The sequence below is a fragment of the Protopterus annectens genome, chromosome 3.part0 (genome assembly GCF_019279795.1).
Source record: "Protopterus annectens isolate FY-2018-M chromosome 3.part0, PAN1.0, whole genome shotgun sequence".
Classification (NCBI taxonomy): domain Eukaryota; kingdom Metazoa; phylum Chordata; order Ceratodontiformes; family Protopteridae; genus Protopterus; species Protopterus annectens.
Window position 1 is genome coordinate 913,123,068 of NC_056731.1, and position 26,568 is coordinate 913,149,635.

Below are 26,568 nucleotides of genomic sequence, written 5' to 3' on the forward strand. Positions count from 1 at the left end.
GGGGGGGGGTCATCCATGGGCAGACATACTAAAATGGCCGACAGGACAGTAAGTCGCATAAATACTGCACCAGAGAAACACTAGCATTAAATAGATGCTGGTGGTTCTTTTGTCGGCTACTACAAAAAAAAGTCTGCTGGGACTGTTAAAGGAGTGGGAGGAGCAAACTTGGAAAAGGAGAGGTGAAAAATCTGAGCTCCCTTGAATCATCTTGCCTCCATAACTTCTTAATGACCTTTGCAGCAGAAGGCCCAAAAACTAGAAGTCTATCCAAGGGAGAATTCAAATTCGAGGGGGGGGGGGGGACAGCCTGGCAAACCTTGTAACAGTTCTGGAGGAGGTATCAGCATAATCATGAGCACATTTCAAAGAGTGGATAATCACTTGAGACAGAAGACATCCTTCTTCTCAAGAGGAAATGGATGCAAAATATTTCTCATTCCTCACAAAAGACAAGCATAAACTTCAGCATAGGAGCGTGACAGTTAAATTCTAAAACAAGAGTAGACATAATACAACCACTTAAAGACACTATCAAAAGCAAACCCACCACTGACAAAGAGATATGGATTAGTTTGGTACAACTGTGAAGGGGTTTTACCTCAAAAACACAAAGTAAAGGATTTGATTCTCACCTTTTAAGGAGAAATTGGCTAGGATTAAAATGGCCCACAAAGGCAGGTAGCCTTGTAAGGGGGAGCGAGTTTGCCACAATGGTTGAGATCTACACCTCTTGCACACAAAATGCATGTGGTTTGATTCTTCTCTCAGGTTACTGGCTAGATTTAAAATGTCCGACAGTTAGCCTAGTATTCAGCTATGAACTTAGTGTTAACAAAATTTTTAGAAGAAGGTGAATTCACTAAGGCAATAAACTGTTGGATCTGATCTGGGATGGATGCATAAAAAAAAAAAAAATACTTGGCACTGAGGCACTTTGTACAGTCTATTTGCCTTTTTGGGTGCATCAGGCTGACAGACCGTAGGCTATGACAAACGGTCTCCAGACTGAACAGGAAGATTAAGAGTAGGCTCTGGAAATTCCAGCAGTAAAACATAATGCTCTCCGAGGGACTGAGAAACATCACTTTTTCCACGGATGAGAGTCTGGGAATAGTTTCAGGTAAAGAATCACTCAAAATTACTGAAGTCCTCAAAATCTTAATGTGATCAGAATCTAAATCAGAATTCTGTGGTGACAACACAATCTCTGTGCCTACAGAATCATTTTAAGGTTTTAATGAAATACTGTTGTAAGCAGTGGACCAAAAGATCCTGGATAACATTACTGTTATACACCGTCTACAACTGCAGATAGCCAGATTGCAAAAAATCACTTTTGGCTTTACTGTAGAAGCAAAAACTGCAGTCTAGTTTTATGCTTGTACCTCTCTACAAGGGTGCAGCAATTCTCATATTATGATACAGAGGTCTGTGGGTTTAGTAATTAAATTACTAAACCTAGACACCTCTGTAGCATAATATATGTGCTTTATCACTGCACCCTCGAAAAGAGATATTAAACCTCTGAAGTGGATTGTTCCAATTCAGTTGAGCATAGTTCAAGTTTTGCATCAACATGTGTTTTTGAATACAGTATGAAAGAGAGGAACGGCATTCTTGACATACTGTAATGCTCTGAGCATTACCAGAGAATCAAAGTTTATGATGGACTGAGCAAAACTGTGTGGTGGTATACGTGTCAACAGCTATCCTGTTTTTCCGGCTTCTTCTAGAAGACAAATTTTTTTTTTGGACTTCAGCTACCTGCAGTTGTAGTAAGTGTATATTATAGTAATGTTGCCTGTGACCTCAAGTTGGCTTACATCCATACTTCAGTTCCAACTCTTGAAAATGAAAAAAAAAAAAACACTTTACCAAAAAGACATACAGAGAGGGACAAAAACCTGCATTAAACCCAATAAAATTACTCCTGTCCCAGGTAACAGATGGAAGACATGTTTGAAGTTTCTTTAACAATTTCTGAAAAACAGACCCACTTTTGCTAGCTAAAAAAAACTTATGAGCACAGCAGCATTTACTGCTCCTTTCTGGACTAACATCTCTCATCTCTCCTCTTTACCTGCGCAACAGCCACAGAAAGTTAGAGTGATGAACTCAACATTTACATTACAAAACAAAATGACTGAACATATCACAAGAATGCCATATTTCTATTAGCTTTCCAAGTACAGTTACATGAAATGTGCTAACAAACTTGGACAGTTCAGGTAGCATAAAAGTACAACATTTAAGCAGCATTACCTTGATAAACCACAACAGCTCTTCCAGGATACCCTTCCAGAATACCTTCTTAGTTGTCAACAACGGGAACTGATCTACCAAAGAAAAAATATATAGGATTCAAAACTGTTGCACTAGAACATGAACTGACACGATGCCCTTCAACCACATCATATTCCTACACCATTCACTTTTTTTAAATTTACATTAACTACATCTTTAAGGTCAGCCAAAAAAGTGCACATCTGAACCATGCATCTGCTGCTGAATGGTACTCAGATAGAAAATGCAAGAGAGAAATAACAAGCAATCTGCTTCAAGACAAATTCAATTATTTCATGGTCTTAAAGCTGATAAAGAGGTCCAGATTGTTGTTAGACAAACATGATGCCTTTCATTCTTGAGTGTCACTGCATAGAACCCTCCATGTTGTTCCAATTACTTTATCTTCCATTTATCCCCATCCGTATTGCTCCACCATACTATATTTCCCCACAGTGGAGGCAGTAGGATCCCCATGCCATGTTCTTAAAACATAGCAATTCAAATTTTAAACCATATTCTGCAAAAAGGAAAACAGTTGACGTTTCTGCTCTATTTACATATGCCTACATGTAAACCACTATCCTACACCCACTTTATAGAAAGGGTTTCATTTTTAGTAATATTCTTGGAAGGATCACAAACCCGCCACTCTTCACTAACAAAACCACATATTTCAATTTTAAACATTTCACTACCATAGAAGGGTACTAGGTTAACGACCCAAGGGCCTTTTTAAGCCTAGCCATTCATGCCCTAGTTTTCCCCAGTTATCAATGCCCAAGGAAAACTGCTTTGGTATATGCCTGTGCCTTAGGGCATCTACATGCTGCCCCTGTCCATAAGGGACACAGACAAGACAGGGGTGAATTTGCCATTTCCCATCTCTCTCAATGTGTAATGGTATATTGTATTGGCTTGTATGTAGTTCCCATTTTATGCCACGATGGTTTCAGTTGAACAGAACACACTTTTGGACCATTACTACACATTTTCATTGCTAGTGGTACCAGCAGGAAGACGACACTGCAAACCTTGCAATAGACTCAGCAGAAAGCAGGGCAGGAGGTGTTTAATAGTCATACTGTCTCCCCTCTGTCAATAGTGAAATGTGAAGATGACTCGAGTGCTGATGAACCTCCTCTTGTGAAGAAAAGGATCTTGAGGAAGTTGCATCTGAAAAAGGCACAATTGTCTACCTGTAAAATGTGCATTTAATACTAACATGGATACAACAAGGCCAGAATTTCAAAATGCTCCCATAACAAGTTATGATCAAGGCAGCCCTAACCTTTCAACCTTTATAAAGGTGGGGGAATCAGGGAAGGGGCCACAGGCAAGGACAACAAGGTTGTCTGGCCAGATGAGGCAGCACATTCCAAGAGGCACCTTTTCATCATCAACCCAATTTACATCATGCAGCTCTGTTCCAAAAATGAATGTTCCATTCAGTGTGGAAGGTGTCTTAAAAGGCAGCTGAGCATCTCAATGTTTGATCATAATGCTGGGTTATAAAAATATTTATTTTACATTTGTTGACCAGGCTAGTCTAACTGGATACATGTCCATTTTCAGTAGAGGCCCAGGGAGAAAAGCTCCAAGATTAAACTAATGCAACAGGAATCAAAAGCAATAAAGCAACAAACTAATAAATGTTGAATATACTAATACAGTAATGCTGTAGGCTAACATGGTAGAAACTAGCATCAAAGCAGTAAAGGCACATAATGCTAAAAATGATTAAATACAATATTGCTGTAGAAAGTAGAAATAGTATAAACTACATCAAAAGAAAAACATGTGCAGGTTTGGCAATACAGTAGTTCTAGAAGCATATATCTGAGATGAAAGACTAGTTGTTTATTATGCCTGCTCAGAAATGTACACTTATATAACAACATAGTTGGTATATATACAAAACTGACAATGCAAGTACCAGGAGCAGGAGAACGGTTCCAAAAATGTACCATGGTAAGTTTCATAGAAAAAGAGAAAACTATAATATTAATGGAGGAGGAGGCTTTATCAACTCACTATGGGGTTGTTGGAAGGGGAAAAAAAAAGCAGAACACTATACAATTTGTTAATCAGGGTTAGTACATGGGCATAGCTATTGTGCTTTAGGGAGTAAATTTAGTTGGTGCTTGAAGAGTGTTAATGATGAAAGTAATTGTAGGTTACTGGGGAGTCTGTTCCAAATCTTCCCCACGGAATCAGAGAAGAGGGAGTCTCCTGCTTTATTATAGGATTTCTGGATGGTTACTTGTAATTTTATTTGCCGAACGAAAGGAAGTAAGATTTCTATATAGAGATATTATGCTACTGAGAATAGGAGTATTGTTGGTATGAAAGAGTATCTTATGGGTGATAGTAAGTTGTTGAAATAGTAGTTGGTTTTGGAGTTCTAGCCATCCTAGCTGTTTGGGATTTATACAGTGATGGGTTTTATTTGGTGAGCCCATGGCAAATCTGGCAATGTTGTTATAGGAAGTTGCCAGTTTGTTTAGGTTAGATTTGGAAAGATTAGTATAAATAGATGAAGCATACAGGAGGGTAGAGATCAGGTGGGTATGGACGATGGTGGTTCTGGCTTCAGGGGTAAGGAAGGATTTTATCCTATATAGTGAGCCAAGTTTTCTGTTAACAGTTTTTTAATAGTAGTGCTAATGTGCGTGTCAAAGTTTTTTTTTTATTGTTAATGCCTAAAAGTTGGTTGGGTGGTGGCAAAATTACAGTACCATTTGCAATAATAGGGGGGACTTTGTGAGACTAAATAAATAGTAATTTTTTTTTTTTTTTTTTTAGTAGGAGGCAACATTGCAAGAACCATTTTTCAACAGAGTTAAATACGGTCTGGGTAGTGGTTTGGAGCTCAGCAGGTGGCAGAACACACTAGTGTGGAATCACCTGCATATTGTATGCAGGTGGCTTGAGGAATATTTAGTTTTAGATCATTGAAAATAGAGAAAAGGAGAGGTCCCAGGATGGAGCCTTGTGGGACCCCAAGGAATAATAGGAAGATGAGTGGAAAGGTTATTGTCCCAGAGGACAGCTTGCTGTCCATTTTCTAAGTAGGACTTGAACCATTGTAATGCATGCGAGTTGAGCGAGAGTTGTTTTAGTATGTCTAGTAGTAACTGATGGTTCACCATATCAAAGGCGTTTGATAGGTCTACGAAGAGTGCGGTGAAGAGCCTGTTACGATGCTTGCTGATGCAGTCAGGATAGTAGGGCAGTAGTAATACTATGGAAAGGCCTAAAACCATGCTGACAGTCTGGCAGGTCATTTTGGAGAAGGTGATCAAGTAGCTGGCGTTTTTTTCCATTAATTTTGGCTAGGGGGAGAGTTGGGCTATGGGGTGAAAGTTGGGTATTTCGGTTGAGTTACCACCCTTATGAAATGGAATTATGCGAGAGATTTTTCAGGGAGATGGGATGGAACCTTCAGTAATGGTTCTGTTGATTAGTATGGAAATAGGATAGGAAAGTACTTTAGCTGCGATTTGAAGGTATTTAGCTGGTAGATGATCAGCTGATGGGGTACATGGTTTAAGTTTAGTCAGTAGGGTAAAGAGGAGAGATGTAGGGACTGTATTTAATTGAAAGGTAGGGGGGTTTGCTAATCATGGGAAATGAGGGTTGAGCTGACAGGGGGTAAGGAATTAGCAAGAGATTGTACAGTTTCTGTAAAGAAGGTACTGAAGGTGTCAGCAATATCCATAGGAGTGCTTAAGGAGAGACCTGAAGGGGTTGGAGTCTTGGAGTGGCCTGGGTGTAAAAGTCTTAATAGCAGACCAGAAAGTTTGTGGGGTTTGTTGATGCTTGTCTTGGAGTTTAAAGTAGTAGTTTTTTTTTTTTAAATCAAAAAGAGTATTGATTTTCTGTGGCATTTCTACAGTGTTTGTAGTTCTGGTGATCAGTTGGGTTTTTAGTGTTTATCCATTTAGACCAGATCTTATTTCTTAATAGGATTGTGTGTCTTGTCTCTTTAGAGAGCAGTGGTGCAGCTTTACTTCTGGTTCTTATGGATCGACTAGGGGCATGGTATTCCAGTATTTGTAAGACTTTGGAGTTAAAATAGGATACTGCTTCCTCAAGGGAGAGTTGTTTTAAGGGAGACCAGTCAAAGGTTTGTAGCTCAGCTTGGAAACTTACAGCATTTAAAAGTTTTTTTTGTTTCGTGTAGTTTTAAGGATGGTTTGGTTAGGGAAGGTGGTTTTTGCCTAATTATACAAGTAAGGAAGTGGTCGCTAATATCATCTGGAAGGGTATGGATTACGAGGAACCAATCTAAGGTACTCTCTTTGCTACTGGATTTATGGATTCTGGTTGGGGTGGTGATAATTTGAGAGAAGCCATACAGGTTTATATGGACTGAAGGTTTGTTAGAGGTATAGCAATTCCAGCCTATATTGAAGTCACCAAGTACTATGGTTTCTTGAGGGAGGGAAGAAGAGAGCCAGCAGAGGACATTTTCAAGGGTGTTTATGTTCTTGCCTGGAGGTAGGTAGGAACGAATTATGTAAATAAATAGATTTGCTGGTATTGAGCTGAAGTGGATTTCTACATTATTATCTAAAGGTATCTGCAAGTCTAATGCAGACACACTGAGCTCAGATTTATACAGAATTGCTACCCCTCCATCCTTTTTGGTTACACGGTCGAATCTTATTATATTATAACCTGGTGGGATGACTTCACTGTCCTTTGTCTAACAGAAACCTGGCTTAAGCCAGGAACAAAGGACATCAAAGGAATGTATGTCAAGTAGAGCATGAAGTTGGCAAATTTTATTGTTTAAGCTCTGTATGTTAAGATGAGCTATGAGTAGGGAGTTGTTCAGTTTTGGCAAGGGTAATTTGGGTGGTAGGATGGGGCTGGTGGGAATTTAGTAGGGTTGTTAGGCCCTGGGTTGGGAAGAATATCACCGTGAAATGGAGGGTGTTGTTGAAAAGTAGATGAGCTCAAGGAGTTTTCAGAGAATATATTGTGAGTTTCTGGCTTGTTGGAAAGTAATATGGGCTAGCCTATGATACTTTGGGGAAAGGTAGGTTGAGGTAGAGCTGATGTTAGCATGGCTGTGGGCAGCAGGTTGATTGAAAGGTGATGTTTGTTTTAGTAGATGGAAGGATCCAGTGAAGTAAGTTTTCATACCAGGTAAGCATAAATAGTAGGAGTAGTAGGTCTGTTGCAGCAAGAAAGTGGAGCAGGTTTGTAAGTTTAGGCTGGTGTGATGAAGGCATGGTAGGAAGGAGGATAGTGCGAGATTAGAAATAGGGTTGATGAGCTAGATAGGAGAGTTTAGTAGGGCAAGTAATATGAAGAGTAATGAGCGTATGGGTGTGTGCATGCATCTACTGTTCAGGGGAATGTAATGAGGTAATTGGATAATTAGGGGAAGGGGGGTGTCCTGTGAGGTATAAAGCACTGGGGGTGGGTGGAATTTGGGGGTAGGTGAGCGGAGTGGGTAGAGCCATGTAGTAGAAGAAATGTCAATCAGTAAGAGTGAGAATTCAGAAGGAAGTTTGCAGAGTTGTGGAGTAAAGTATAAAAGCTTGCAGGGATTTATTTGGGATGTCAGGAGTGCAGAGTGAAATAAAATCTAGGAGGGACACTAATTAAAGAGAGGTTAGTAAGCAGAAAAGGGCTGGGCACACAAATAGGAAGCAGGTAATGAGGAGAAAAGGATAAATAGGGCAGAAAGCTAAGAGTATAACTTTACTAAGAATTTTTTGTTACGTGGTTGTTGGGTCACGGCGATATCTTTAGTTGGTCCTATTTGCTTGGTCTCAAGGGATCAATATGTGTAATAGTCTTCTATTTCTTCTATCTACTGCACTTGCTATAGATATCTTAGCCTCTTGATTACCCTCTTTCATTGCATACTGTTTAATTACCCATCAATTAATAATTAAGTACTCAATTTTTCATTTAATAGTGTTATATAGGCCGATTTATTTTAGAGTATTGCAGCATTTTGTACTGTTTGTAAATAGTTCTTATATTAGTTGTATTGTTAGTTGTATTTTACTATGTGGTTTTGTTCACATGATTATTGAACTGCAGTTTTATTCTTCAAGTTGTGTTATGTAAAAGCTAATAAGTCTATTTGGAAAAAAAAAAAAAAAAAAAAAAAAAAAGAGAGAAAGCTAAGAGTATAGTGCCACCTGGTGGCCAGACATTTAGTGGCAGGAGAGATATAAAAATGATCCCCGAAGGGGGATCTCAGGCTAGGGTAATGCAGGGAGAAATCCTGGTTAGGAATTTTTTTTTTGGGGGGGGGGGTGGACAAGGAGTTGGGGTTAAGTTGAAACTAGAGGAGATAAAGGTTACGTTAATGCTAGAAATGAGGGGATGTGGCTGCTGGCTAACCTTTCAGGGAAATGGACTCAAGAGAGCAGATAGGCTATGCATGTAATCTTACACTGTATGTTGCTAAACAGCTACAGACCAGACAAGAAGTCTTGAAACACACTTCTTAAAATGATCAAGGGAAGTACTAGCCAACTACAGTGTAGGATTACATGCACTGCACATAAGCCAATACAATATAACATCACACTGAAAAACTAGTTGTGCAACAAAAGGTGAGGCCATACACTTGAATAGAGAAGCTGCAAATCTGTTACATAAAAACGAGAAGAATGCATGGCACAGTGGATAGCATTGTTGCCTCACAACAGGAAGTTCTCCAGTTCAGTTCTCGGCTGGGGACCCTCTGGTGCAGTTTTTGCATTCCCTCCCTGTATTTGAGTGGGTTTCTTTTGGTTTCCTCCCACATTCCAAAGACATGCATTAAGCGGATTGGACACACTGAATTGGCCACATATATCTGTGTGTGGTAAGGAAGAACAGCCGCAGTAGGGCTAGCCACTCACAGTGTGAACATTGGCTCTAGATGATTGTCAGTGTTGAAGTGACACCCCGACCTCATGTGCAAAAATGGGAAAAGATACAACAGATAATGAGCCTGAAGAAGTCAGTAAGGCATAGTTCTTTGGGAGGAAAGTACCCTAAAATAAAGGCAAAAAAGTAGGTGAAGGCAACACTACGGAATATACACCAGTCAGCAACACAGGACCACAGAATCTTAAATCATGTATGTTTACCAAGTATGCCTTCTGCACTGAATTTTCATGCCCAACCTGTGCCCATGAGGGTTTTTACAAAATGTAGCTCCCTTCCACATCCAAAACATATGCCACACCTGAAGTGGAAAGCCTCCACTTTGTAAGTGTGCTCAAATAAGTAAACCTATGTAATCTAAAATAGATTGGTAAGTTTCCCTGCTCTGTACCTTCTGAAGGCTAGAATGGACTTCATCTTCCCCACAACCTTGAAATAGATAAAATGGAAAAGGAGAGAAAGAATGAAGCTCAGAAGACCCATATATTTCAACGGAAGTGTTAGAAGGCCAACGTTTCAAGGGGTGGGAAAACAGTTGGCATCCTCATCCCACAAACCATCAGACAGGAACATCTAAACTGTATACCTAAATGTTCTTTTTCATTCCATAAGCAAGGAGAAAAACAAAACCTTTTTCCCCAGATCTATAAAGTTAAATCAAAAGGAGCGACTAATGGAAAGATAGCTGTACACAGAACATTTTGTCAAATTAAGTTAATAGGTTATGTTACAAAGTCAAACAGGAGAGTTCACATCATACAAAGTAGCAGTGCAGGCAAGACATCTGCAACAACTGGAAAGGCCTCAGAAATACCTCACTAAAAGAATCACAGGCCTAAAGCAGATGCCCTACGCTGACCGCCTTAAAAACTCCAGCTATACTCTGTCGCATATCGTCTACTCAGAGGCGATCTCTGCTTAACATACAAGGCCATGTCAAACCCAGAGCTGTTGGACATGCTACACTTAAAGAAATCCCAATCCCTCAGAGCTACACGCTCCAGGGATCTAAACCTTGTCATCACAATAAACAAAACATGCTGGAGGGATAGGTTCCTGACCCAGAGACTCTCCAGACTCGAATGGATTGCCCATACATGTCAAGCAGAGTGCCTCTTTGGACCTCTTCAAGAGGAACCTTGACGATTGGATGGGAGAAAGGAAATTCACCCCAGGGATCACGTCAGTCGCCCTGCTAGACAGGGGTCCAGGAAAGTAAATAATGTGGGAAGAAATAGCCAGGGAATTGTTATGGCTAGGCTTGTATAGGCCCTAGGGCCGATAGCCTAGTACCAACCTATGAACCTAAGGACAAACGGATGGCTGTGAAACAAAATTATCTGTTTACCACAAGCACTAAATTATGCAACATGATAAAAAGTAAACTGAAAATTACACAACTGCAGTACTGAAAAGACCTCGCTATAAATGCACCAGTAAAAGGCAGAGTATAAAATGACACTTCTGAAGTGGAATTTAGATTGTTCATGTACCATGATGAAACCAAATGTGGCAATCTAGCTTGATGGAAATGTTCTCAAATATCTACCACTACCCCATGGAGAGCTTTGGATTGGACACAAGTATTAGGCTAGCTGCCCTTGCAGGCCATTTTAAGCCCAGCTAATTTCCCATTCTGTGCTCTAAATAACGTATCCCATTTTCCATTTTGTTAGAGACTGCCATTACCCATCCCATGGCCAAAATTACATGTTACCCCTAGTGAGAATAACTGGGATCGTATCACAAATAATTTGTGGGGACCCATGCATGGGATAAAGTATTTAGGAGCTGCATCTGAACATTAGTACAGGGGACAGCCCTGGGGTAAATTTTGTTTTCTATCCAAAGATAAGCTGCGCCTGAAAATGAACACGGATGAACTTTGTTATATGGGGATATGGAGTCTGCTTCATAGCACAGTATCCTCTGCTAAATATACCAGTCTCTCATAATTTCTCCAAATCCCTTGGGTTGCTAATACATGATGGGAACTGATCCCATTCCAGTGTCAAAGTACGATTAAAGTTCATGAAATTAGCATGGCTTCACTTTGTCAGCCAAAAGTGCTCTTCGCAGCACCCACAATGTGCCCAGTAATGACTCCTCCTGCAGTCTGTATGGAGTTGCATGTACTGGCAGCATATCTAAATAAGTCTAAAATCTTAAGACCTGTTGCTCCTACTACTATTGGAACTATTTGGTTCATAGATCAGTACTAAGCTAACTGCCCTTGCAAGCCATTTTAAGCCTAGCCAGTTATCCCTTGTGAGACTCAAACCCTGCACCTTGTGTTTGTAAGGCAAACACCTTAACCATTAGGCCACCCTTCCACATTGTTCTTATTTCTGCTTGCAGATCCTGATATTTTATAACTGTGTCTCTGTTTCTCCATGTTCAACAGACTTTATAAACCAGCATGTACGTAGCCCACTATCTTGAGCCCAATTGGTTCTGTTGATGCTGCAGAAGAGGTTTAGATCCCTAGACAGTGTTACTTGTGTCATATAAATGTTTTTCCTATTTTTTCAACTCTTTAGTCTCATCATACTGCACAGAGGAAAAAAAAAAAAAAAAAAAAAAAAAAAAAAAAAAAAAAAAGAGTTGAAATGCACATCATTTAAGTAACCATTCTTTTGAGGTACCCAACAAGTGTTAAGAGGCAAACCATACAGCATACTTTGACAGGGAGATGCAGCTGATCTACTGATGAGTGAGCCCTAGTTCTATAAAACTTGGTTCAAAGGGGTGTAAGCACTAAATACGGGATGCAGTACAAAGTGCCAAAAACTTACACCTGCACTTGCAACATGTTCACATGTCAGACAGACAAACTGCAGAGGTTAAGTTTATATTTGGAGAGCATACATTTTAAAAAGACTAAATTCCCATTATCAGAATATTTGTCGAAGTTTCCAGAAAACAAATCCTGACAGAAAAGTACAGCAGGCACTGTGCCTATGTTACTGGTCAAGATACTCTCCTATGCTGCTTCCCCAGTGAAATGCCTTGCAAAAATCTACACTCTTCAGTCCTAGTGAAGAGGGTTGCATACATCTGGCCTAAAGAAAAAAAAATCTTTGGAGAAGACACTGAATACCATTCTTTGCGACATGGAAGCAAATTTACTGCTGTTAGTCAGCTATAATCACTTTTGCAAATAAAAGAGCAATTTCCAGTTGTTTACACAATATTTAAAAATGCAGCAGATTGTTCAATGCACTCAGTTAACTGAATTTATGTTTCTACAGAATTACAAGTGGTGATTTTCCAGAGTGATTACTTAAATCATTTGCAGTTTTTCAAGAACTCATGCTCTACAATAATTTCTACTGCTGAATTTCTTTTCTGGAGTATAGTTCAAGCAATGTGCACAGGGGGTTGTACAGAGTTGTGGAAGCTGAAGACCATTTAACTCATTCACACAACAGCCTACACACATTCCTAGGATTCCTGAACATTTCCTGATAAATCAAGTTGAAGGGCATTAACAAAATGGAAACATTTTGTTAACAGCAAAGACCAATAATATAATGTAGAAAAAAATAATGTGTACTTTAAATTTTCAGGGCTGTTATAACTTGGGAACTGTAACCCATACATACATCAGCAACCTGCTTAGGGTTGGGCATACAATGGGCGTCACACTTCTTGCAAGTGATGCAACCCCCTCAATAATTCCCTCCTATGTGGGTTTTGGTCCTCACTAGAGACTAATGCACTTCAGGCACAGTCCCAATCTTATCCTCCAAAGAGAAGATATCTGGTTAAGGCACTACCCCCCCCCCCCCCACCAGCCCACACACCATACCAGCAATGAGCATTACATTACACCAATTAAATTACTGGTTGCCTTGGGTCAAAGTATCTTTACTAAATCACAGGCAAATATACATTAACAAAACCATATTAACATGTTTACAGTTTCATAATTATAAAAAATATAATGTGATATATATATATATATATATATATATATATATATATATATATATACACACATATATACACACATATATATACACACATATATACACACACATATACACACACACACACACACACACACACACACACACACACACACATATATATCAGTCCAACATTACATAAATTGGTAAATTCCTGCCTTCCCTTAAGCCTCACTCCTACAAAGAGTTTATCAGATTTCTGATGGGCCAGGTAGGGACAAAAAGGTCTTTCACACTAAAAGAAGACAAAAAAAAGAAGGTCTTGAATGCACAACATCACAGTTATGCATTAAACACAAATAGCTCCATGTTTGGTGATTTTTGATTGGCCCATATGAGCCAAAAAAAATCGCACAGTGGACCCTCAGTTCAATGCGGAACATCAGGCAGTTCCACATTAAACAGAAGTAGCCTTTTTTTTGACTGGCCCATATGCTGGCATACGAGCCAAAAAAAAAAAAGCGGAGGCTGTTTCACCAGGATTTTGACAGTGTGCGACTGGGATCGGGCTGTTGATCCCGGGACAGTCCCACTCAAAATAGCAACGTCTGGCAACCCTGCTCCTACAGAACATTATTCTGCATGTATTGTTCAAAACAGTTTCTATTTATGTAAATTTATTCCTTCCCTTTTCAAAAGATTCCAATTTTTTTTTTATCTCAAGTTAAAATATTCAATACTTCAGATACAGATGGTTCACACCAATTTCCATTTTCTAGAAAACTGCTTTTTAGACAACCACCAGAGTTAAACTTAAACTTAAAGCCTTACTATGTTGATTCAATTCAGTGTCCCAGCTCAAAATAATCATTTTCTTAGTTAGAAATATTAGGTGAGAAAATAGTTGTAACAGGAGCACGCTAATGAAAAGGGCTTTCAAAATGGCTGCCCATTAAGCTGTTACACAATTTCAGCTCTCCCAGTGTGAAAACAGACAAGAGCCAGTGAACTCATTTTTTGGGTAAATTTCAGTAACTGGTTAGTGAGTGCACTGCTTGGATGCCAGCAAAAAAGAAATTTGGAGAACCTGAAAGAAAATAAACCACAAAAGTGAAAAAACACACTAACTGGCAATTCTGCAGCTGTTCATCAAAAAGCAGTGCAAGTTCCACCTTTTGTGCAAGACATGACTTCCAGTAACCTAGAGGAAAAAAAACAGAGCTAACTAAAATAAACAGAAAACTGATGGAGTACTTAAACTCAAATAACAAAAGTCTGGATAAAATGGAAGAAGCTTTAAAAAGAGATATTCAGATGAAGTGATGAAACGGCAAAAATCAGAGGTCGAAATGAAGAAATGGCTGAATGAATAAGACTACTCAAGAGTTGTTTCCAAAAATAATAGAAGAGGACAGAGCACACAGGGAAAACCTGAGATTTTCTGCTGTAACAGACAAGCTATAAAGAACAGACTATTAATTTTATGAAAACACAAAAATAAGCAACTGGACTGGTATTCCGCAGCAGGAATAAACTGAAAGGGCACATCATGTGTATGCGACAAACCTGGCTATAAGAGAGCAGCCTAGACCTTTAATATAACAATGCAATAATACCAGCAGAGGGAGTTGATTCTAACAAAAACTGTGGCAGAAGGACAAAGCACTAAAAATGGGGAGACAAGTGTGTTTATGTAAAATGATTACTCACTGTACACCAGGTAGAAAAGGAATAAATTTATTCCACTAATTAGGAAATGTCAAGAAGCAGGAGTCTTAAATTGCCGTATCCAGCTATCTTCAGAATATTCACTCGTAGAGGAAATCATTTTTTTGATGCAGAACATGTTAAGGAGTAAATAAAAGTCTGTCCAAAAAAAAAAAAAAAAAAAAAAAAAAGTCTGCTTCTTCGTCTTCTCGTAGTAAATACCACAAAGACTGACACCTTTCCATTGCTTCAACAGAAAATGCTTGAGACAGAAAAAGAAAGTATGAGAGTTTACTAGAAGAATCGAGAATATGTTGGAAAGGAAGCAGAGACTGGATATGGGAGATGGAGATAAACCGGAATAAAACAAGCAACTTGGAAAGTGACAAATAAATATGGGATTATATAGCATTAACTATACGTGTGAAACATGACGAAACAAATACAAAATATTGGACTTTGTTAAACTTGTAGGGGACTCTAGAGCATATGCCCTACTTCATGTCATTAATGTCTGGAAGAGCATTTAGGAGGAAGAGGAAGGGCAAAGTCAACTGTAAATAAAACCAGTTTCTGTTCTTAACAGTAATATTTGCATAGTGCATGACATCTGCACGCCAAGGTTTTTAGTTATTTTCAAGTGTAATGGGGATACTAAAAGTAAAACAGGTGCCCATGTTTTTTTTCCTGGTTTTCTCCTTGTTCAGTTTTGAGAAATATAGGCCCCGCAATGTAAAAAAAAATCTCAAGAGAGTGATGCAAGAAAAAAATGAAGTTCTTTTTCTCATTCTTGCATAGGGGAATGACTAGATTAAGGCTCTTGGCGTTTTCAATTAACAAAGTTTTAAGGGAAAGCAAATACAAAAGAACACTGAATATAATAAAGCTCTCCTCTAGCAAGTTAATAAACTTGTAGAAGTAACCCTATATCTGGTTCTCCTGTCTCCATGGAGACAATCTGATAAGGAGCAATAAACAACAGAATGCGCCTTTCTTTCAATGGCTATGAGATGATGTTTTCTGAAAGCATTAAAATGTTTTCTTATTCACATAACACCAAACCAATGAGACAGTGTGCAAAAGGGATCCAAAAACACCAAAAATACAAGCACATTTCATGGAGCACAGCAAATGATGTTGCACAAACCACTACCTTATTATACACTTAGAACATAAACGCTAACAGTGTAGACATACGTTTTCATCCTGCAAGGCATAGACTTCATCAGATAAAACAAGTAAAACTCTTTCTAGATGTCCTCATTTTAAAATACAAGTAAACAATGAAAAGAAATACCTCATAAATCAATTAGCCAAAACCAATTGTAAATAAATTATATAAAAAACACGATGATAAAAGTTCATAGTAATAAAATTCAGTTATAAAAATATACTATGTATTTAACAAAGTAATATTCTTTAAAAAAACTAATAAAATGTATATAATATTAATCGGCGTACTACCTAAAAATGACTGCAATCGACTCTCCAGCCGACACAAGCATCCTCCAAAAGGGCCTCATAGAAACAGACAACTGGTGCCAGAGCCATGGCCTCAAGCTAAATGCCAAAAAGTGTATAGTCATCCCCTTTGGCAAAAACAAAGTGCCCACAAATTACCACATAGGTGGTAATCCATTAAGTACAGAAGTAATTAGGGACCTGGGGACCCAATTGGATAGCAATCTCTCATTTGACAACCACGTGGCCAAAGTGGTTAGAAAAACATTTTATATAGCCCACCTAATCATGAAGGGATTCACATCTAGATCAGGGAGGTCATCGTGCCTTTACTCATCCCTCATCAGGCCCATAATTGAGTACAATGCCCCTTTTGGGATGTACCTTACCAGACACCTGCAGCAACTGGAAAGACCCCAAAAGTACCTCACCAAGAGGATCAAAGGGCTCAAACAGATGCCATATGCTGCCCGGTTAAAGAAACTCCAACTCTACTCAGTGGCATACCGCCTGTTCAGAGGCAATCTGTGCCTGACGTATAAAGCCATGTCCAACCCGGAATTAATGGACATGCTGCACCTCAGAAAATCCAAATCCCATCGAGCTACGCGCTCGAGAGACTTCAACCTTAGCACTGAAATAAATAGGACATGCTGGAGGGACAGATTCATAACCCAGAGGCTCCCTTCACTCTGGAATAAAATCCCAGTCCAGGTTAGGCAGAGTCCCTCATTGACTCTCTTCAAGAGGAATCTTGATGAGTGGATGGGAGATCGTAGGTTTACCCAGGGTATCACTTCTGTGTCACTGTTACAGGCACAGTATACTAACCTCGAAAAAGGGCATAGCAAAATAAATTTAAAATGGGTGTCGAAAGCCAAACACATTCTGGCTAGGCTTATAAATGCCCTAGGGCAGAAAGCCTAGTATGAACCTATAACATATATAGATGGAATAAATTAACCAATAGTGACATCTAGTGGTCAATTGCATAAACACCAGTACATTTGATCAGAGTAATGTTTTAATGAACCAAAAATTGTTAGTTAACCAAAGGACCAGACTATTCCTTAAATCACAACGCAAAAAATAAACTATCATTTTGTTTTACTACTGCTAATAAAAATACTAAAATATTTACAACTTGGCTGCCCTCAATTTTAATGGGGGGGGCTATACTGATGTTCTCTAAGCCCCGGGGGTCTTCCTGCATCCAGGGTAACCTGCCAGAAAATTTCCCTGTATTATAGTCTTGTCTCCCAGAGTTCCCCCCAATGCCAGCCTGTACCTGTTCGATCACAAAGAACAAAAACTTAGCTTCCTTACACATCAAAGTGTTTGTATAATGCGTTCCTCTCATTGAGAGTCCTAATGTTGTAATAATGTTCGTATATCCGCTTTCTCAGTTTATGCTGTTTTTCCCAATGTAGAAAGCTCCACGAGTCACAGCAAGGCAAACTACTCTGTTACAGTTGTAAAAAGAGCCACCAGCCATCGCTCTTTCTACTTTCCAGGTAAACCTCATCACTATTTACAAATGTATGCACATTGTGAGCATGCCCCACATTTAAAAGTACCCTTTCTCTTTCTGCTAAAACCAGGAATGGAGCTCATACTTGACTCAAAGTTATTTCAGGTTCCTCCCTTTTCTTTATACAAAACTTAAACCCATCATGTATTTTATATAAATATTTAACAATTGGTTTTGTCTAATTGATTTAGGAGTTATTTGAGGCATTTCTTTTCAATGGTTACTTGTGTTTTAAAATGAGTACATATAGAAATGGTTTTACCTGTTTTATCTTAAGTCTACGCATTGCAGGATGAAACTGTATGTCTACACTGTTAGTGTTTATGTTCCAAGTGCATAATAAAGCAGTGGTTCGTGCAACATCGTTTGCTGTGCTTCGTAAAGTGTGCTTGTATTTTTGGTGTTTTATTATTGGACAGCAATAAACAAAAGACAAAACCAGAGAGTACTTAGAAGCACAGGCTTTACCATGAGGATAACCATCTTTTTAGGTTGGCCCAGCTCTCATAGGTCTCGGCCTTCGATCTCAGAAATAAGGAACAATAGCCCTCATATTGTAGAACAAATGGGAAAAATGTGGAACATATACCAACAGCTTACTAAACTTCAGTTAGGAAGGTCACAGGATGGTTAAAACGTGAGAGCCTTTCAATGTGGAACGTGAATTTTTAAGACACCAAATGAGGTATACTCCTTGTAATGAGGTACACTTGAGATGTATGCAACTCAGTGCAGCTGTCAGTTTGGGACAATTGTTCTTATTAGAAGGTAAAACTTTAAAATTTGAAGATGTACATAGTTGTGTGTGTTAATACTAAGTTAATATCTTTTTGGGGGTGTATTTGTCTTTTTTTTTATTGAGGGCTTTCAATAAAGTTTTTTTTTTTTTTTTAAGATGTGACAAGCTGAAATGGATATGACAACTGTATAAAAAGATCAACCTGCCAAACAGTGTGTACATGTAACACAAAAGCTGAACTAGATATTTAAAACACTGTTTTAAATGAAAGGTGGGAATAGTCAAAGGCTGATTATGTTAAAAAAAAATATCTTTAAAATGTTAATGGTCCCACAGATGTATGCAAAAAATACCCAACTAACCCCTTATAAGCTGCAAGTTATTCCTACAAAACATGACACTATGCATAAGTGAATCCCATCAGTTCTGCTACTCCTAGAAATTGTTGGCTATTTGATTAAAAAATTATCCAAACAGATTTGCACCACAACTTTAAATATACACTTTTTGTAATTATTGTACTTTTATTGTGTATTGTTTTGTACTGAAATTTACTACTTTCTTCTTTGTAGTATTTGTACCAATTACTTCTACACTATGTACAGTATACTGTCTGGAATTGTACTGTTTTTGCTTTTGTGGTGCATGTATTGTACTGTATTTTTGCTTTTTACTTTTTTGGAGCTTTTCTCCCCCAGCCTCTGCTGAAAATGGGCTACCCACTCAGGTGGACTATACCGGTAAACAAATGTTAAATAAAAAGAAAATAAAGTGAACTATATTAAAAATGTAGACTGCAAATAGCTATGTTACAGGAGACAGAGGTTTGGAAAAAATGTGAATGGTAAAAGAAAGTTTTTTAGGACAGTTCAGCAGAAAACCTGGGACAAAGGAAAGTTTTTTAGGACAGTTCAGCAGAAAACCTGGGACAAAGGAAAAGGGAGTTACTTCTATTAACTGCAAGAGGAGCTCCAATAGTGATAGAAGATAAAAAAGATATGGCAGATAAGTAGTACTACGGATCTACTGGCAGTAGTACTACGGATCCACTGGCAGTAGTACTACGGATCCACTGGCAGTAGTACTACGGATCCACTGGCAGTAGTACTACGGATCCACTGGCAGTAGTACTACGGATCTACTGGCAGATAAGTAGTACTACGGATCTACTGGCAGATAAGTAGTACTACGGATCTACTGGCAGATAAGTAGTACTACGGATCTACTGGCAAGGGAGGAGGAGTACACTGGCATGTATTTATATGCCACCTAAAACTGCTATAATGGACCTAAAAAAATTCTGGGAGAAAATTTCTCAGCAAGGAATATTACTTGTAGGCGGGGACCGGAATTTTATTTGTAGCAGGGAAGATACGTCTGGGAGGCCCCAGAAGGGAAATTATAACAAAGGGGAGTAGACTTTTGAAGACTTTATGAAAATATTTGGCATGGAAGATCCAAATTCAGTAGGAGTTTGGAGTGAAATTTACATATTACTCCCCAAGATACAAATACTGGACTTGGCTAGACAGAACTTAACATTTCACAGAACATGTGCATTTGACTGAGTTTTGATATGCATCCAATAACTACTTCAGATCAAGCACCACTAAAAAATAAAAGTGTAGTGTAGTGAAATAAAAATGACACTCTGGCGCATTCCCACCTATCTGTTGAGAAGAAAGAATTTAAGGAATGGGTAGTAGAAATTTGGGAGTTAAGAGACAAATTATATAGCTAGGTAGTGGGATAAAATTATAGTGGATTTTAAAAATAGGTGGAAATAGAGACAGATATGGTTAAAAAGCAACAAGAATTATTTGGGACTGACAACTGTTAAAATATTGCAGATTAGGGTGAATCTCACAGAAAAAGAGGAGCAATTGTAGAGTGTTAAGCAGAAAATAAGGATTACCTTGATATGCACGAGTTGTTTTTTTTAATAATACCAGAGTGCAAAAACTTTTAGTGCAACAACTCAGGCAACATTAAGCAGAAAGTGTTGTCACAAAGCTTGGGGAACCTATTACAAGCAGCTAAAGTTATGTGGGAAGAGACTAAACAAAAATGAACAAGTGGGTGGGGAAATGGTTGATGTATGTATGCTAATTTCCACATGACATCACACATTGCTAGTACAGCTTGCAAATTCACTTGCTACTGCGCATCTTGCGAGGTACTTCTCTGTATACAAAGATCAAATTTAACTCTGCATAGTGAGATGTTAAGAGTGCTGCCTGATGAATGTTGCACAGCACAGAGCTATTTTCATATCTCCTCTGAGCTCATTTAATTGTACAACAGACAATTTGGTTGACATTTGTTTCCACGACAATGACAGTCCCCAGTGCATTTATCATTTTATTGCCAGGTTAGCATGCTGGTCATAACTATTCTATTGTCAGGGAATACTTGGGTAGGTTCTCTTTTGGATTCATATATACATACACATATAAATAAATAGAAGTTTATACAGATATATCTATATAAACTTATTATGACATCCCTTTTGTGAAAATATATTTACTCGCAAACTGTTAATGTGACACAGAAATGCTCAGGGTACTGCTGTATAGTTAGATTTCATACATCTGTATAGTTAGATTTCAAATCCTTGTTATTCATGATGTGGTACAAACCTTTTTATGACAACTGTACACAACAGACGTACAGTTAAGTAACCCTTTTGCAAAGACCATCCGAGACATAGTCGTAACTATTTTTGTAAACTGGCACATTCATACAGCCTCACATAAGAGAAAAATTAGCCACTATTGTAACAAAAAACATATACACGTTTACTTTTGACTCTTGATAGGTTATCTGCAGAATAAAGCACAAGTCTAGGTATTGAGCTGCACAAACTTCTCTATACTACAAGTTTACTGAAAATCTTAACTGTGTTATTCCCTAACTAAATGACTACAATATGGGCAGCCTTGACCAGACTACAACCAAGGATTGTGGTGGTATACTGTTAATGTGTTAATTTCATCCTCTTTCCCAGCCTATGTTGAAAAAGGGTCCATTTTGATTAGTGAATCCACTCATTTATCAAAAGTAGTGAAAATTTCCTGTCTACTGGTTAAGTTGAAGATATCCTTAACAAGCAGCTTATTTTCCCCACTAGTCATGAAATTGCCTTCTTCAGAATTCATTCACTCTCTTGACCCATTTCCTGAAAAGACTCTGTCATACACCACCTTTTCCGTAAAGTAAAGCATCCTTGCATCTCCCCTAGTATTTCTACCATAAGATTTGCTTAGACACCTTATTTTGATACATATAGCAGAAACCATGCAATGCTGGGGTATAAAAAAACATATGAAGCAGCTTTAGTAACCGTGGGATATACAAGGATTAAACAACCCTTTTGTTTTTGATGACTAAACTCTTACTAGCATAGTGTTTGCTGATACAGTGGCTTGTCTTGTTTAAGTATTCTCCTGGGTTACTGCTGTGATACTTCCTAAGATTATATGTTTCGCTAGAGATCCATGTGCAGATAAGTTACTGAGATGAAGTTGGTTTCCTTTCTTAACTGGTGTATGACTTTTAACAGGTATAGTTCATAGGTTCATACTAGGCTATCTGCCCTAGGGCATTTATAAGCCTAGCCAGAATGTGTTTGGCTTTCGCCACCCATTTTAAATTTATTTTGCTATGCCCTTTTTCGAGGTTAGTATACTGTGCCTCTGTCTAACAGTGACACAGAAGTGATACCAGGGGTAAACCTACGATCTCCCATCCACTCATCAAGATTCCTCTTGAAGAGAGGAAATGAGGGACTCTGCCTAACCTGGACTGGGATTTTATTCCAGAGTGAAGGGAGCCTCTGGGTTATGAATTTGTCCCTCCAGCATGTCCTATTTATTTCAGTGCTGAGGTTCAAGTCTCTCGAGCGCGTAGCTCGATGGGATTTGGATTTTCTGAGGTGCAGCATGTCCATTAATTCCGGGTTGGACATGGCTTTATACGTCAGGCACAGATCACCACTGAGTAGAGCTGGAGTTTCTTTAACCGGGCAGCATATGGCATCTGTTTGAGCCCTTTGATCCTCTTGGTGAGGTACTTTTGGGGTCTTTCCAGTTGCTGCAGGTGTCTGGTAAGGTACATCCCAAAAGGGGCATTGTACTCAATTATGGGCCTGATGAGGGATGAGTAAAGAGGCACGATGACCTCCCCTGATCTAGATGTGAATCATGCATGCATGAACTATGAAGCCTATTCAAAGTTTGGTTTCATACCATCTTAATGACGGATGCATCGGAGCCTTTACTTTGCAAGTTCGTGTTGTAAGTTTACTGAAAACTATCATTCATGACAGAAAATAACAAGGTTAACCTATTCCAACCTATTCCATCATTCATGACAGAAAGTAACAAGCCAAGTGGTTTTGGGAGTTGGGATAGTTGTACAGCCGTGAGTGGAAAATTTTATGAGTATTCACCTTCTCTTGATAAAGTAACAGAAGAAAACAAGACTGACAGTTGGTGGAATATGCTGTGTACACATTATAGCATGTTCTACACATGCATAGTTATATTGCAGTTTGTACAGCAGTTCGGAATCTGGTAACACTAGTGAGGGGTTGATAAAAAAAAAAGTTCTGGAACAATCTTATGTTAGCTCAGACTTAATTGTACAGCGATGTTGGACAAGAAAATGACCTAAAGATAGTGTGGGGCAGTTGACTGTGGTATACAGCAGCTTCGGAGGAAGCAAGAGATCAATATTCATGTCGGGACACGTATGAATATTTAGTAATTTAATCGCCTAGTCAGGAAATCTCGGGTGGAAGGCGTGGTTTGGGCGAGACTTACTACTTTGCATCCTACGAGACACTACAATATAAAACCAGCCAAATATTCTCATTTTTTTTGCACGTGAAGTAGGGTCGGTCACTTCACCTTTAACAATCTAGAGCCAAGGTTTACACTATAGCTCCACCTTCCATCTCCAAAATGAGGTACACTCGCCTTCAAAATGTGGAACACATACTAATGTCTTACTAACAACTGCAAGTAGGAAGGTCATAGGATGGTTAAAATATGCTGGTTTTGCTTATAAAGAAGATCCTTTAATTAATGAATATGATTTGATTTCACTTAAAAAAAATTCTTAACACTGACTGTGTGACAGACACTTTCAATATGGCACTTCGAGAAATATGAACTTTTTAAGACCCCGAATGAGGTACGTTCCTCGTAATGAGGTACACTTGAGAGGTACGAGTTACCGCGCGGGGTGGCTAATCCTACCAAGGTATTTCTACAGTACACTTTCGCACGTGTGGCTAATTCAGAGTGTGCAAGCCCCTCCCTACTGCGTGTCTTTGGAATGTGGGACAAAACCAAACACCCGGAGGAAACCCTCAGGAAAGACACGCAAACGCCGCACAAACGACACCGACCGAGAACTGAACCAGTGGACAACTGCTATGAGGTGACAGCACTATCCCCTACGCCCGTTTGTAGGAGAACAGATATTGCTATCAACAATTTAGTAGACGCATTTAGACAATGTGTGCATTTTAAATGAAATAATCTCGGGTAAGTGACTCGAAGGTCTGCTGAAATTTTGACAGCGATATCAGTTTTTCTACACAACGAATAATGGTGTCGCATCACTAGGGTTACCACCTGTCCCACTTTGCGAGGGACAGACCCTCTTTGGGCAGTTGTGTCCTGCAAAAAAATTGTAAAAATGGCAAATGTCCTGAGATTTTAGGGCAAAATTATTTCCTATATTTTATGTAATAGTTGCATAAAATAGTTATTCTGTATCTGAAACACCTAGATGTTATAAGAAACAGAAAAAGCAACTAAAATGCTACAAAAATAAGCTTTTATTTAGGCAAAAAAGTGAAGTTCTGTCCTTTGTACTGACCGTGAGTATGTTTTGGGCTGCAAAATCTGATGTTTGTACCACAATTGTCCCACTTTGGGCATTTGAAAAGGTGGCAACCCTACGCATCACACGCTCCCAAGACGTGCACACCAACCCGCACAAAATACGTCCTGTCATCAGGCTACTTTACTTGCCACAAATGCAGCAGTTTAAGACAGCTGGTTATTCGCTGGCCCGCTGTCATGAGATCAAAAGTATACGTTTTTGGCCAAATTAGAGTAACATTTCTGCGTATGCCTCTTTGTTCAAGGATTCTAGACAAACCCGAAATTGTGTGCCCCAGATCAACAGACATGCATTTTCCAAATAAACATAAAACGACTAATTCTTAATGATTTACCATGAAAAACGTGTTACAAGGGACAGTACAAACAAACTATATAGTAAAATTAGAGGTGTTCTGTAAACTTCTGGCGAGACGACTTGACAGTTATTCCGTCCTTACCTCGAAGACTGTACCGTGCCTGTAAACCAAACACGGAGATTGTGCCAGTGCCGGTGCGATCTTGTTTTTTATGGCCATGCTGGAGAATAAAACGGATTTGATCGAGGTAACCCCGTTCGTCGGTTCGAATCCCATTCAAAGGTGTTGAGTACGTATATTCGTGCACGAGAGGCTGCTTTGCTGCTGGTTCGGAGGCTCCCTGTCGCTCCACAGTTTCCAAACGTTCTGACAGATCTTGAACAGCAGTAGTGTCAGGCATAGTGACTATTCTAGGCAAATAAGCCTACTGTTAAAAAAAAAACTTCAACTTGGGTGCACAAGGTAAAAACGATATAATTTCTAGATAGCAAAGGGGCACAGAATATTAAACGGCTGCAATTACGTCTTTTTTTAAAGTTATTGAAAAGCTACCTTTCTTATTAAAATCAAAGCCCGCTATTTTCTACGTTCTGTCCGATCCCCTTACTCACGCATCCAATCAGCTTTGTTATTGCCTTTTTTTTGGCGCCTGTTTCAACTACCGTAAATATTGAAAGTTTCTTATCTTACTGCAGTTAAGACAGAAAACAATATGTTTGTGATAGATGTACTACCTATATGGAATGCTGTACACTATGCTTCCATTTTTCAGACACCTTAGCTATTATGCATAAGTATGCTCTATGAAAAATGTCAATTATTTTATGAACGTTTTATTGCATGACTGTGTATCATGCTGTATCTTGGGCTATGTTATGTTGTTGTTTCAGCTTTTCCCAGTTAGGGGTCACCACAGCAGAGCTCCGGTCTGCTAATGATTGGCAGCATATTTTTACGGTGCTGAGGTGCCAGCTTGACGCCCAACCTTCAACAAAGGCACACCCATTCACACATGTCTTTCAAACGCCACTTGACCACGGGGAGGACATGCAGACTCCACACAGAAGGCACGCCAGCTGAGAATCGAACAGGAGAACCTCTTGCTGTGAGGCGACAACGCTACTGCTGCACCACCGCTACGTATGCATACATATGCATACACATACAAATGCATACATAAATACATACATGCACATGTACGGTTGAGTGTGTTGAACGGAGGTGCTTTGGATGGCATTGTCAGTTATGTGAATTAGAGTAATATTTAAAGTTTGTCTCTGATTTTTGTTTTTTTTCCCTGATTCTTGATCACCGGGTGTAATCTTTTTGAACTTCTTTCGGCTGTTCCCGTTACGGGTCTCCACAGTGGATCATCTGTTTTCATTTCTTCCTGTCCTCTGTATCTTACTGTGTCACACCAACCACCTGCATGTCCTCTATCACCACATCCATAAACTTTATCCTACGCCTCCCTCTTTTCCTGTTACCTGGCAGCTCCATCCTTAGCATCCTTTTCCCAATATACCCAGCATAGCTCCTCAGCACATGTCCAAACCAACGTAATCTTGCCTGTCTGGCTTTGTCTCCAAACTGCTGACCCTCTAATACACTGATTCCTAATCCTGTCCGTCCTCGTCACACTCAATGCAAATCTTAACATCTTTAACTCTGCCACCTGTAGCTCTGACTCCTGCTTTTTTGCCAGTGCTACTATCTCCAACCCATATAACATAGCTGGTCTCATTACCCTCTTGTAGGCCTTCCCTTTCACTCTTACTGGTACCCATCTTGTCACAAATCACTCTTGACACTC

The 26,568-nt window shown here is 39.1% G+C and overlaps 1 protein-coding gene across 1 annotated transcript in view; it reads right to left on the bottom strand.

Moving 5' to 3' along the window:
• TYMS (thymidylate synthetase) overlaps positions 1–25,369 on the bottom strand; it is a 443,887-nt gene extending 418,518 nt beyond the window's left edge. The window contains exons 1-2 of the mRNA XM_044065236.1: positions 24,897–25,369; positions 2,266–2,339 (exon numbers count right to left, since the gene is read on the bottom strand). Coding sequence (XP_043921171.1) covers positions 2,266–2,339; positions 24,897–25,155 — 333 coding nt within the window. The 5' untranslated portion in view covers positions 25,156–25,369. The remainder of the gene's footprint in view (positions 1–2,265; positions 2,340–24,896) is intronic.
• Between the last annotated feature and the right edge of the window lie 1,199 nt (positions 25,370–26,568).